Genomic DNA, 13,203 nt, shown 5'->3' on the forward strand with positions numbered 1-13,203 from the left:
TCATCACTGCTACAGACCGCAGGGCTTTCCTTTTCAAAAAATTTATCTGATATAAGGCAGACTTTCATTGGGTTTAGCCACTAACATTTTAAGGGTCATTACAGCAACCCGTGTTATCCTAGCGTTCGTGTCTTTTTCTGTATTCCTGGCGTTTCACATTTACTGTTTGCTGCTCTTGTTGGCAACACTCTCCTCTGACCAATTTTAGGATTCATATTCAATATACAGCTCAATTAGCAATGGATGCAACTGCTATTATACAATTTGGCTGAAATTCTGATTAACAGCAGGTAAGAAATTATCATCTTTAAGAGAAAGAATTCACTGATTCTGAGGAACATTTGTTATGAAAATTCCTGATGGAAACAATTGAAGTCATGCTCTTTGTGGTATACAAATTTGGGGACCTGATCATCACTTATTTCTGAGGACTTGGAATTATTTTTTTTAAGAAAGTCCTTATTTTACTTGCAGGAAATCTGTTAGCTTCTTCTTGGCAAAGATGGAACTGGCCCTCCAGTTACATGAAAGCCAGAATGATACAGCTTTACCATCTGTTCATTTGATTTTTATGGAGAATGGATTTGGGGTGTCTGTGCCAGAGACTATATCCCTGAACCCTCCATTGTATAACTTCCATAAAACCCCTGAATATGTGATAGTTATTCAAAGAACATGTAGTTAATTCATTTTTTTTGAGCTAATTTTATCCTTGGATCAGGCCAGAATATCAGAAAGCTGTATCATCTCAGCCCTTGTCCTCGTCATCTATCCATCATCCTATTCTGCTCTGCTGCCTGTGAAACTGTTTGGGCTGAAATCCATTTTTAAGTTATATTTGACTTTCCCAAGGAAATGCTACATCAAGCAGGTTTGTGAAAAACACATTTGTTGCAGGAAACACTGGTGAAGGCCTTGTGTACCACCTCCCTGGGGACCCACTATGTAACAAGGAGGATGAAGGGCCTTCAACTACCACTGCATTTTTAAAAATCTGAAGAAAGATAGCAAAATGCCAGCATTTTTAATGTTTGGATGGTGGGTCCATAGGTGTATGTTTTATTATTCTCTGTGCTTTTGCATGCTTTTGAACTATTTTGTAATGACAACAACAACATCACTCAATTTCTAACTGGCCAGAGGTACCCACTTCCAACATTTTATGGCTACCCTCCCAGACATCTCTCTACTAAGTGATTTGGTCAGGAGCATGTGTACACTTCAAAGTGTGATAGACCTAGGTTGATCTAGGCTTTTGCTACTCACTGCTTCCTAAGTTTGGGTGAGGTACATCACATCCTCTGAGCGTCAATCTCCACACCTCTAAAATGGGGATACTGGTGGTACCTACCTCATAAGCCTCTTGTGAGGACTCAGTGAGAAACCGTGTGTCAAGCGCTAGTACAGTGCCTGGACCACAGTCAGCACCAATAAACGTGAGCTACCACCATGCGTGCAGTGTTGCTGCGTGGACCGTGCTATGGGCAGCCTGCTGTGCCCGTAAATACAATCCATGGTAGAGGAACAAAGAAAAGAATGACAGAATAAGAAAAGTTCCAATTCCTAAATGCCCATCAACAAATGAATGGATAAAGAAGATGTGGCATATATATACAATGGAATATTATTCAGCTATAAAAAGGGATGAGATGGAGCTATATGTCATGAGGTGGATAGACCTAGAGTCTGTCATACAGAGTGAAGTAAGTCAGAAAGAGAAAGACAAATATTGTATGCTAACTCACATATACGGAATCTAAAAAGGGTACTGATGAACTCAGTGATAAGACAAGAACAAGGATGCAGATGCAGAGAATGGACTGGAGAACTCGAGGTTGGGCGGGGCGGGGGGTGAAGGGGAAGCTGAGACGAAGCGAGAGCGCAGCACAGACATATATACATTACCAACTGTAAAACAGATAGCCAGTGGGAAGCTGTTGTATAACAAAGGGAATTCAACTTGAGGATGGAAGATGCCTTAGAGGACTGGGACAGGGAGGGTGGGGGGAGTCGAGGGAGGGTGGGGGGGAGTCGAGGGAGGGAGGGAATACGGGGATATGTGTATAAAAACAGGTGATTGAACTTGGTGTATCCCCCCAAAAACAAAAAAACAAAACAAAACAAAACAAAAAAACAGATGATTGAACTTGGTGTACCCCCCCCAAAAATAATAAATAAATAAATAAAATTAAAAAAAAAAAGATAGAATAAGAAAAGTTCCAATTCTCTAGAAGAACTGGTGTATCTTATGCTTATGGATTGTGGACTTCTGGCCGCCAAGAAGTTCCGAGCCAAACTTACGCAAGTGGGTACGACCTTCTGACCTGGGTAACCGTACTCTGTTCCCCCTTGTCTTGGGGCGCTACTTTCTGCGACTCACTTTAGTTCTCCTTTCCACATTATGTGCTCCTGTAAACCACCTTAGAGCCCCTGTGCAATATGGTTGGGATGAAAGGAAGGAAAGAAGGAGGAAGGGAGAAGCCAGGGAGGGTGGGGGGAAGGAAAGGAAGAAGAAAGGATTTGTAACACAAGGCTTGGAAATTATTCCTTGTAATGTTCAGTTCTTAGATGCGTGCTAGTTGGCATGGTTTTTCATCACAGACAGTATCTTTCAGGTGCTCTCTGCCTGCTCAGGGTTTGTTTTACATTTGACTGGCGTTAAGCCTTTAGCTATTATCATTGGTGCAACTGTGAGCTTCCCTAAATGACGCCACGTGAGGCTGTCCACAGCCCCAGTCCGCGCTGGCGTCTGAGAACTCCGAGAGTCAGTGCTTCATGACTCATGTGGAGATTGGGCACTTTGTTTTTTGGCAGCAAATGTTTCATCCAAGGTCAATTTCCCTCAAGTGCTCAGCACCATTTCAGACAGTGTGTGCTCGGGGAATGCAAATTAATTTAATGTTAGCTTTAGCCAAACCCAGCTAGGAAAGCAAACCTGCATTTAAAAACAATATAAACACTGGTGAACATCATTTAAATTACATGATGTTTGCACATAAATAAATGCATAAAATTTTCACCTTAATTCCAAAGGCATCATTCCACAGCGCTTTTAAAATCATCTTTGAGTTAGCCTTATCTTTGCTCTTTGATTAGAAGTACATTTTAATTTGAAATTATTTAAATATATTTGCCATTATATTTTACTGTAACTGGGGGCTTTCAGAATAGGCTGAGGAAATACGTGTATTTTACATTTTTTGTTCAATTATAAAAATGCAACACACGCTTGTAATAAAAAATGAGGAAATAGAAAACTCCAGAGGAAATGAAACCACTTATAACCCCTTTACACAGAAATAATCACGATTAACATTTTATTATATCTTTCTCCATTCTTGAGGTTGTAGAAGTTCTCAAGGTGGATTTGTAGATTGTTTCCAGGAAAAAAAAAATTGGAGTTGTAAAGGTACCCTTGGAATTGTGTCCACGCTCTACAGGCTTCCCTGCCTGCAAGAAAGCAGGTCATGGGAGCAGGGAGTCAGCTGGACCTGCTTATCTGGAAGGAGGCACCATATCTTTTCTTCCTCCACTATGTCTACCTTTGTTTCCCATCTGGGCTAGACTGGAGAGGCTGGGCTGACAAAGACCAGAGCACCCCAGACCATGAAGTCTTTACAGGCTGGATTCAAGTGGGTTGAGGCATCTGGCTTTGTAAAACATCCAGAAATCTCAATGCAATTGCATCCCACTGTATGACAGAGGGGGGTGGGGCAGGGCTTTCCAACACCCTGGGTAAAAATCCCTGTGGCTGAATTTGCTCTGCACCTGTTAGAACTCTTCCCACTTCTATCTCCTTTACCTCAAAGTGTTGTGCAGCCAATGTTTTTCATACCCATCATGTTTCCTTTTCCTGGAATGGTAGTCCTGTTCCCTGGAGGAGTCTCCCCAATTCCCCATCCTGATCATGAGGTATGATTAGGGGCCCTCAGTCATTGTTCCCTCTTCCTCACAATAGGGTGGGTATGTTACCCCAGCCAGGCCAATCACAGACCCTCCCCAGATTTTAAAATGAGAACCGAGAAACTAGGACCTTCCTTCTGGTAGCAAAACTGGGAAGACGTGAGCCCAGCTCTTCAGTGTCTGTGTCCCATGACTGTGGAAGATGGAGCCCGCTGCCAGAGGAGCTGTCCAGTCCTCAGGGGGAGGGGGACAAGCACAGACCATGGAGGGAGGGAAGGGATGGAGGCAGGAAGAGAAAGAGAGAGGGAGGGAAAGAGAGGAGAGGAGGGCATGGGAGGAGAGGGGAGGGAAGGAGAGCGGAGGGGAGGCGGGGAGAGAAGAGGCGGGGTCGGGGGTGGAGAGGAGAGAGGCACTTAGTGGTGGCCTAGTCTTTGTTTTAATCCTCCAGGTCCGCTGGATTCTTTTTCAAAATTTTGGTTTTCCTTTTCTTACAGTCTGTAACCTACCCTAGGAATCTTATCCACAAATGAATTCTGAATTGGTTTCCTGCCATTTGTAACCAGAAGAACAGTGAGCAACAGAAGCAGACACCCCCGCCCCGGCCCAGGCCCCACCGAGGTCCCCTGGACTCTGCAGGCCTCTGGCTCCTCTGCTGTCTGGATTTCTCAGGCTTTCCCTGCCTCAAAAGCCCCAAGTCCTTAAAACAGTCCACCCCTCTCCCCTTCTTCAGGGCAATCCCTAAGTCACTGGAGCGGACAGCAGCTGATTACGCTGATATTTGTTCTTAAAGAGTTGCTGGTTCGTTCCAAAGATTTGCCAGTTGCTGGAATTTGCCAGAAGGGAGGCCTTCTTGACCTACTTTACTACAAACTCTCATCTGGGGAAATGTACCAGGAAACGGAGTTACTCAGCCTGTCACCTGGGCTCTCCTCTCCCACTCACCCCACCCTCGTGCTTGCACGTGCTTCCCCAGCCCACGGGGCCCAGTCCCCGCACACACGCATTTGCCTGGCAAGAGTGCGGATCAGCCTTGCAAAATTCCACAGCTGAAACAGCTCTCTTCCTTGACACTGTCCTTCAAGTCGATGGTTGAGCTCTTTTTAACTTTTAATATTATTTTGCAGTGGTGAAATGGCAAGATAATCACTTTCTTTAAGAGAGGTGACAGATGGCACAGTTTAAAACAAGAGAATGCCTCTAATCACAAGTCAATAAACACACTGTTGATAAAACGGTATGAAACCATCCTTGTCCCATATGGTATAAACGACATAAATCCTGAACTTGCTGGCTTTCCTGAGTCAAACTTGAGTTACGGTTAAAGATGGGCGTGGTTTACTCTGTAAGTAATTTGCAGCACCTAACATGTGACAGGCACTGCGCTAGACTCAGCAACTGTCCATCACTGTGAGAGAACCTTCTTTACGCCCCATTTGAATGATGGCATGATAGGCTGTAACTGCACGTTGTCATTCTCCTAGGAAAGGCCTCTCCTGAAAAGGCTCTCTAGCATTTACTGCTAAAGGCCAAGCATAAACTCCATATCAAGTTATGAATCTGACATCCGCTGGTGCTCAAGAAGAGACGGGGCTTGTGCCTTTTCTTTGCAGCCTGAACTTCCCACAGCAACCAGCCGAATCCGAATGGGGTCGGAGACGCTGCTGAACCCCTGCCAAACGACACTCCACTCGACTGACAAAACAGCGTCCCCCTGCTGCTCTTCTTCCTGACAGGTATCTATTTTGAACTCCTTCTAGAGAATGCAGTGACAGTTCCAGCCTTGATCTTTGGCTTAGTTCCCAGGGAGGGCTCCTCATGTCATGTTTTATTCATGGTGTCTCCCAGGCTGGTTTCTTCATTGTAAAAGTAGGTGTTGGGGGAAGGGACAATCTATGACCCTGAAATAAAATTTGAGGGTCATAACAAAACCATCCCTCTGTGTACAGAAAGCCTACAACCAGAGTCTGAGCTGCTGGAGAAGGTTTGTGTATTGAGGGTTTTTAAGGCAAAGCATCCATAGAGGGAAAAAAAAAATAGTTATTCACATCGCATTGGAGTCACGAAGGAAGTAGGTCAGATAAACCAAAATAACCTTTGCTGGGAAATGCAAGACGCGTCAGACATCTGAGACCTTGGAGAAAAAAGATGTTGCAATAGATAAAAGCAGTAGACTGACAGATGTGCAGGGCCACAAGCAGGAAAGCTACAAAGAATGTACAGAGGAAACATTTATTCTACCTTCTCCCAAGAAACCTCTTCACCATCCACTCCATCACTGTCTTTCCTGTAGGAACTGGATATCTGTCTACTTCACAGGTTAGAAATGTGTAGGAGAGAGTAACAGAAGCATCTCTTCCACCTGCCCTATCCACCCAAAACAAAACCGATCAAAAGCAACGGCCAAGTATGACCGAGGACAGAGGTGGCAACGCTGTATCATATATGACTGACGAGGAACACGTGTACCTTGAGAACGATGGTCCTCGCGTGACGGGTGATGTTAACACTGTGCGGCTGCCCGTTGGCCATGCTCCTGTGGTCCACGTCAATATGATAGGGCTCCCTGGTGCCACCCAGATTATACCGGATCTGTAAGCTTCCTACATAGAGACAAGGAAAGAAACTCAGTCATTTCTCTGCTCTAGGTTTCATTTTAATGTCACTTCCCCCACCCTTTGAGCCTTGTTTCCAATAACTCGGCTTCAATGTCCATCAATATCACCGCCTTTCTCAATTCTGGGTCCCTGGCTCACAGGCTCACTAACCCATAAAGGCTCACAGCACCAGCCACCCCTACATGCTGACCATCTGCCAACAACGAGCTGTCAGGGACCATCATCTCCAAGTCGAAGCAGCAAATGCTATAAACCATCCAAGTCGGGAATGCGCCTGGGATGGCAGAATGAGAACATATACGATATAGGACCATGGAGATGCCTACAGGCCCCACAAAGTACTCTGTGAAATAAAAAATAAATGCAGGATGCCAGGATGGTTCTCACGCCCTCAGCAAAGTGTGACATTCGGCATATAAAAGAATCATGAGCATACAATATTAAAAATAAACATAATTTACAAAAGATAAATACATGGGATTTTGGGTGGCTTCACTGAGACCAAGAGAACAGAGCAATGGCTTTTATTCTAGGTTAGAGACCTCATCAATCCAAATGCAAATCAAAGGCAAAGATGGGTCCTTATTTCCTCTCAGCTGTAGTTCACGTTGCCTCAACAAATTATTCTTTTTTCTCTTTCTTGTTTCTTCCCACTGATGACAAGCAATATTCAAAAAGACTAACACAGCATTCTAGATCCTGCTTTTAATTAATGTGCACAGCAAATGTAGCTTTTAGTTCTCATTTATGATTTTTAAAGGCATCAACTTTTTATCTCATTGTTTACTCAAATTGTAATCTGTGCGTTAATAGCTTTTGACATCTCAGAGCTTAAAAGTGGAGCCAGTAATTTAGCAAGAGTTTGGCCAACTGTAAATCACCTCAAAGATTCTTTGTTGCCTCTTTCATTTTCCTTCCAGAGGAACAAAACTGATATTCTGATTTTAAGTTGTGAAATAAAACATGATAATTAAAACTTAGAAAGTGAACAGAAAAAGAAAAAAGAAAGAAAGTCACTGGAAATCCCACCACCCAGAGATAACTACTCTATATATTTGGCAATACCTCCTTCCAGGTAATTCTCAGGCCGTTATATGTATGTAAATAAGTGCAATAGTTTCTGAATACTGCCCTACCTTATTTAGCGTTACACATGCCATTTAATATATTGAACTACGTTCCTGGAATTGAAAGAAACATCCATTAGAACACTCGTGAATGACTTGCATTTCCTATTTTTGCCCTCTGAACAAATCTGACAAGTCTTCACTACTACTGAGTTTTCTCTTAGCACTTGATCTTAGATCTCTTTGCTTTATAGCATTTCAATCAAGCACTGTTGACTTCTGCCTCCCAAATGGGTCTAAGTTCACCCACTCTTCCCCATCTCCGCAACCACAGGGCCTCCACTGGCACCTAGAATGCCCTGGTGTGACTCCCACAGGCGCCCCTTCTCCACGCAGAGCTCCGGGCCCCACCCGGGGCCTCTGTGCCGGCCACTCCCTATCAGTGACCTGACGGCCACCACTTGAGCTTCACCTGCATCGGCTTCTGCCTGGATCACATGATCCATGCCATTTTCTCCTTTAAAAGTGATCACTCTTGACCCCATGTCACCCTCAGGCGAGTCTCCTCTTTCTCTGCTCTCTTACTACTAAGCCATTAAAGGAGGTGTCTCACTGGGACCTCAGACACAACATACGTGAAGCCAAACTCTATCTTCCCCTCCAAAAACTATTTCCTCACAATTTCCACATTTCAGTTAATGGCCACTTTATCCTTCCAGATATTCCTGCCTACAAACCCTGACTCCCCTCTTGCTCCTATAGTACACATATGACCTACCAGCAAAGCTTCTTGGCTCTATCTTCAAAACACACCCAGAATCTTACTGCTTTCATCACCTCAATTTATACCCCTGGACCAAGCCACCCTCGTCTTTTGCCTGGATTACTGTACTAGCCTCCATACTAATGACTGTCCTTCCCCCATGTTCTCCCAGCCCAGCCTGGCCTCTGCCCCTCACATACCCGGTCTCCTCTCCACATGGCACTCAGAGTGGTCCTCTGCTCAGAACTCTCCCACAGCCTCCTATCTCACTCAGGGTAAAAATCAACATCTTCATAACGGCTCACCAGCCCCCAGTGATCTTCCCCATTGTCTCTGATGTAACCTCTCATTATTCTCCTCCTTTCTCACTCCTCATCTGAGCACACTGGCCTCTTTGCTGTCTCCCCAGTTGGCAGCATCTTCCTGCCTCAGGGCCTTTGCACCTGCTGGTTCTTCTGCCTAGGATGCTTATTCCCCAGTTATCTGCATGGCTGACCCCTCACTCCCTTTAGGTCCTACTCAAATATTGTCTTCTCAGTGATTATTTCTGTGACTTCCTTATTAAAAGTAGAATCCACCCACTCCTTTCCCTGGCCAGGCCCTCCCTTTTCTGCGTTATTTTTTCCCCCGCAATAGTTCTTACTATACAACATACTACGTACTGTACTTAATTTATTTATTGTCTATCTTCTGCTCAAATGTAAGCTCTGTGAGAATAAGAATTTTTGCTTATATTCTTCATGATTTAATTCCCAATGACTAGAATAATGCCTGATACATAGTAGATCCTGAATAAGTACTTGCTGAGTGAATGAATGATAGTGCCCTTGCTTCTGTGCTTTCTTCCTTCTATATTTTCTTTGCAGAGAAATCTTTCAAAAATGCATAATTGATTAGTTGTCTGGTTCCCTTAAAACCCTTCGAACTTTCCAGCAGCTCATAGGATAAAGACACGTTCTTAATATAGCTTATGATGTCCTGTCTGATCTTAGGTTGCCAGTTACTTTATTTTAAAATCATGTCTTTTACCCTCTTACTTTTTACATTCAAGCTACCTGAACTTCTCTTATTCGCTGGGAAATACAATTCTCCTTCCTGCCTCAGGACCTCTGAATATGCTGCTGTCTTTTCCCGAGCTACTTCTCTCCCCACCCCTCAATGATTTATCCTATTTTTTATTTACTCTAATAGCATTAGAAATTATCCATTGTTGGCAGTGAAGGAGATGATTAGGCAGTTGTTTGGCTATCTGTAAAAAAAACAAGTTGATTGCCTGGAGTTTTTATTCTCTATTTTACTTCCAGTGTTCTGACCTTGTATGATCACAGAGAGTTTTCTTAAATATACAGTTGTATTCATTCGTCATTTAAAAATTAGTTTCTTTAGGACATACTTATTTAGTGCCCCATGCAAAGCACTGTTGAACCCAAGTTTCCAAGGTCTAGGTGTGGACTGCCTGGCTGGCTCTAAGTGTGGAGTCCACTTCTAATGCAGACATCCACCCCCAACCTCTAGTGTGGGCCAGGCCATGCCTGGATCTGGGGTTACAAAGAGAAGTAAGAGAGTCTGCCTTTAAACCCTGGACATTTTTCTACCTACTGCCTCTCTGTCCTTGGTCTCTTTACATTCTCCAGCTCATTAAAATCAGTATTAAGTTGTTTTCATTACTTCTTTCTCTTTTCTGGCTTTCTTGAACTTTGTGAATATGATTTAAAATTTCTCTAACTGCTTCACTTAATGGCAACAGAAATGATTTGCTTTGAGGAAAAAGATGAGTTGGAGCTTAAAATTTATATATAGTGAACATCTATAAACAGTAATGGCAATATTCTTGAATAATAAAATTTAAATGATATATTTATTCCTTTCAAATAATAGCACAAGAGAACCACTAAATGACGGGAAGGAGAATATTAATATTTGTTCATTAAAATAAAATATTATTAAGATGGAGAGATACTTCACTTCTTGCATCTCATGTTCATCTCCCGGGTGAATTAAAGCAGTTATAAGGGGCTGCTCTTTTATTGGCTGCAGCAAATAATGTGCCTAACAGATTTATTCTCTCCTGGTCATCATCATTACCATCAGCAAATACTTACAGAGCACCTACTGTAGGCAGGAGATGTAGTGGGGGGGGGGGGCCTTTCATCTCGCTGGGAAGACAGGGCATATTTATAACAAAGACGGATAACAATACAGTGCACTAAAAGCCAAACAAGTGACATTGAAAATAAGTGTAACAGGAGTTTAAAGTAAGGAGAAGTCATTGAAAGGAGGTAAGACAATCTGGGTCTAGAATGAAAGGCAGCTATTAAGCTACAGAGGAAGATGGAGCTTTTCCAGATAAGGGAACACAGTGGGCACCGGGGCAGACATCCTTGGGGTGCTTGGGGAGAAAAGAGATCCTGGGAAAGGAAGAGTAGGGATGTGTGGCCTCAACATGTGGCAAAGTGTAGATTAAATCAGTGGGCTCTGGATAATAACTGCTAACACACACACATATGTACAGTGTGTGTGTGTGTATGTGTGTGTGTATGTGTGTGTGTGCACGCACGCGTGCATGTAGTGCATTACACTTACTCATTTGACTTTCACAACACTGCTCTTGGGGGAGACACTGTGTTACAGATGAGGAAACCGAGGCTTGGAATGGCTCGAAACTGCCCCAGATGCCACAATCTGCAAACACAGGAGCAGAATTCAAACCCAGACGTTCTGGTTCTATACTCCGAGCTCTCACCCATGAGGCTGGAGGCTCCTGATGGGAAGATGGTGGGACTCGGGATCTGTCCCGTTGTTCCTGGGGGAGGTGGCGCTCCTGGGTGTATGACAGGGATGCTGTGTGTGAAGGAAGACCTACTCTGGCTGAGGTGGGTGAAGTTAGGGCTGGGGTGACTGGAAACAGAGAGATGGATCAGGATGGGGCCTCTTGGGGATGTGCCGAGGTGGACTGCTACCCCACGGAGGGGGCACGGGCTGCCAGGAGCCCAGCTCCCCTCAGGCCTCGGCAGACTTGCGGGAGACGAGGGCTACTGGAGTCCCTGGGGTGGAGGCCTCCCCAACACAACCGCGTGCGTCTGCCCAGGTGCCATTGAGACGTAACATCCTTTGTGAGCCATCACGTGAGCAACGTCGGGAAGCACGGAATCAGAAGACACTTGCCAGGAGAGCAGCCGTGGCGAAGCAAAGGAAGGGCTGCTCTGGAAGGACATGGTGAGAATAGGGTCCACAGGACTTGTCGGGCTCGATGGCCCACACGAGGGGGAAGGACGGAGCGTTCGTGAATGATGCCAGACTGTGAGTTCGGTGTCTGAGAGGCGGTAGCACTGCCAGAACAGGATGGGGCTGGGAGGGGCTGGGTCTGGAAGCAGTGAGGACAACACAACTTCTAATATGTTAAGTTTGAGAATATCAGGGCATTTAGTTAAGACTTTTTATTTTACCTTGTTTTATTGATATTTTGGCTTAGTCCTTATTTATTTCTTTTTCCTCAATGAGGTCCTCAAATTTTTCTAGCTTTAAATCCTAATTCATAAAAAATGCTGTATTTGGAGTGTGAAAAACCAAATTTTCATCAGCAGTTGAGGATGGCCTTGAAACCGACTGCCTGTGCTTTGCAAATGCACTGAGTGTTCTGGAGATCTTGCAACAGAGACAGACTGGTGGAGAACTCTGAGTCCGGCATCAGACACCTGGGTTGAGGAAGCCTGGGTGTGCTGTTACCAGCTGAGTGTGCAAATCACTGAACCTCTCTGCACTCCAGTCTGTTACCTGTAGGAAGAGGGTAAGAATGGACTCTACCTTATAGAGTGTGTGTTCTTGGGAATTAATGCATGTGAAATCCTTAGCACAGCTTTGGGCTTCCTTACATAGTAGCTGTTAATATGGAAAAGATTAGTCAGAACCCTTGCACATGACAAAGGTCCACAAACATACATGAGTGCTCACAGGGGCCAGTGCAGGCTGTGGGGGTGTGAGTTAGAATGGCTTGAGGAGCAGACCATACAGCATCTACTGGGGCATGTTCCTGCCATTCTTGACAAACTAGAGGTGAGAACCATCCTCCCTGCCCCCTGAGGAGAGGTTGGGGCATGAGGGTGGAGGACATCAGTGGATTGAACAGCTATCTAATCTGATGGAGATTAAGAAAATTTAACAAGGAGAAAGAAATTTAACACGTGAACTCCCAGTAAGCAGGCGTGTATACATTTCTACTTACTCACTTCCTGATTTTACTTTTTTTTTTCTCTAAGAACAGTGACACTTGATCACTGAGCGCATTTGACATGTGTAGAGACTATTATCCAGGAGAAACAAATCAGCTACCCAAACAGATACTTTGTGCTCACATTATTGCCTTTTTTCCCCCATCCATCCTTTTTTACAGAGCTAAACTGATATTGCACAGTCAAGGCTGTATCATGCCTTTCTAAAATGAAATTTATATAAATTTCATGTAATATTTCATAAAAATTTCCCCCCTGTCATTAATATTAATATTTTCTTAATGGATACACAATATTCCATAAAATGGTGATTCCCTCTTTCACTAACCATTTTCCTAAAATTGAACTTCTAGGACCTTCCAAATTCTTATTTTCGTAAATAACGTTACAAACTATGATGAACATCTTCATGCTGAATCTTTGTCTGATTTTTAGCTTATTTCTTCAGAAATAATTTCTGAAAGGGAAAATCCTAAGGAATATTTTTTTTCCCACCCATCTTCAAACCAACAGTGCATTGCCCAGAGAAGTTTAAGAATTTACTATTTTATTAACACTCAAGTATAATGGGGTTAATAATAATAATTTTTAGTTCCCACAGAAGAAAATCTTGATCTTTAAGATGC

At 43.8% G+C, this 13,203-nt stretch overlaps 1 protein-coding gene across 1 annotated transcript in view; it reads right to left on the reverse strand.

Annotated features, from left to right (window-relative positions):
* Positions 1-13,203, reverse strand: part of CNTNAP2 (contactin associated protein 2) — a 2,049,865-nt gene that overhangs the window by 149,501 nt on the left and 1,887,161 nt on the right. Inside the window, exon 20 of the mRNA XM_057731238.1 lies at positions 6,370-6,503. Within this exon, the coding sequence (XP_057587221.1) occupies positions 6,370-6,503 (134 nt within the window). The remainder of the gene's footprint in view (positions 1-6,369; positions 6,504-13,203) is intronic.

The sequence above is a fragment of the Hippopotamus amphibius genome, chromosome 4 (assembly GCF_030028045.1).
Source record: "Hippopotamus amphibius kiboko isolate mHipAmp2 chromosome 4, mHipAmp2.hap2, whole genome shotgun sequence".
In the NCBI taxonomy this organism is placed as follows: domain Eukaryota; kingdom Metazoa; phylum Chordata; class Mammalia; order Artiodactyla; family Hippopotamidae; genus Hippopotamus; species Hippopotamus amphibius.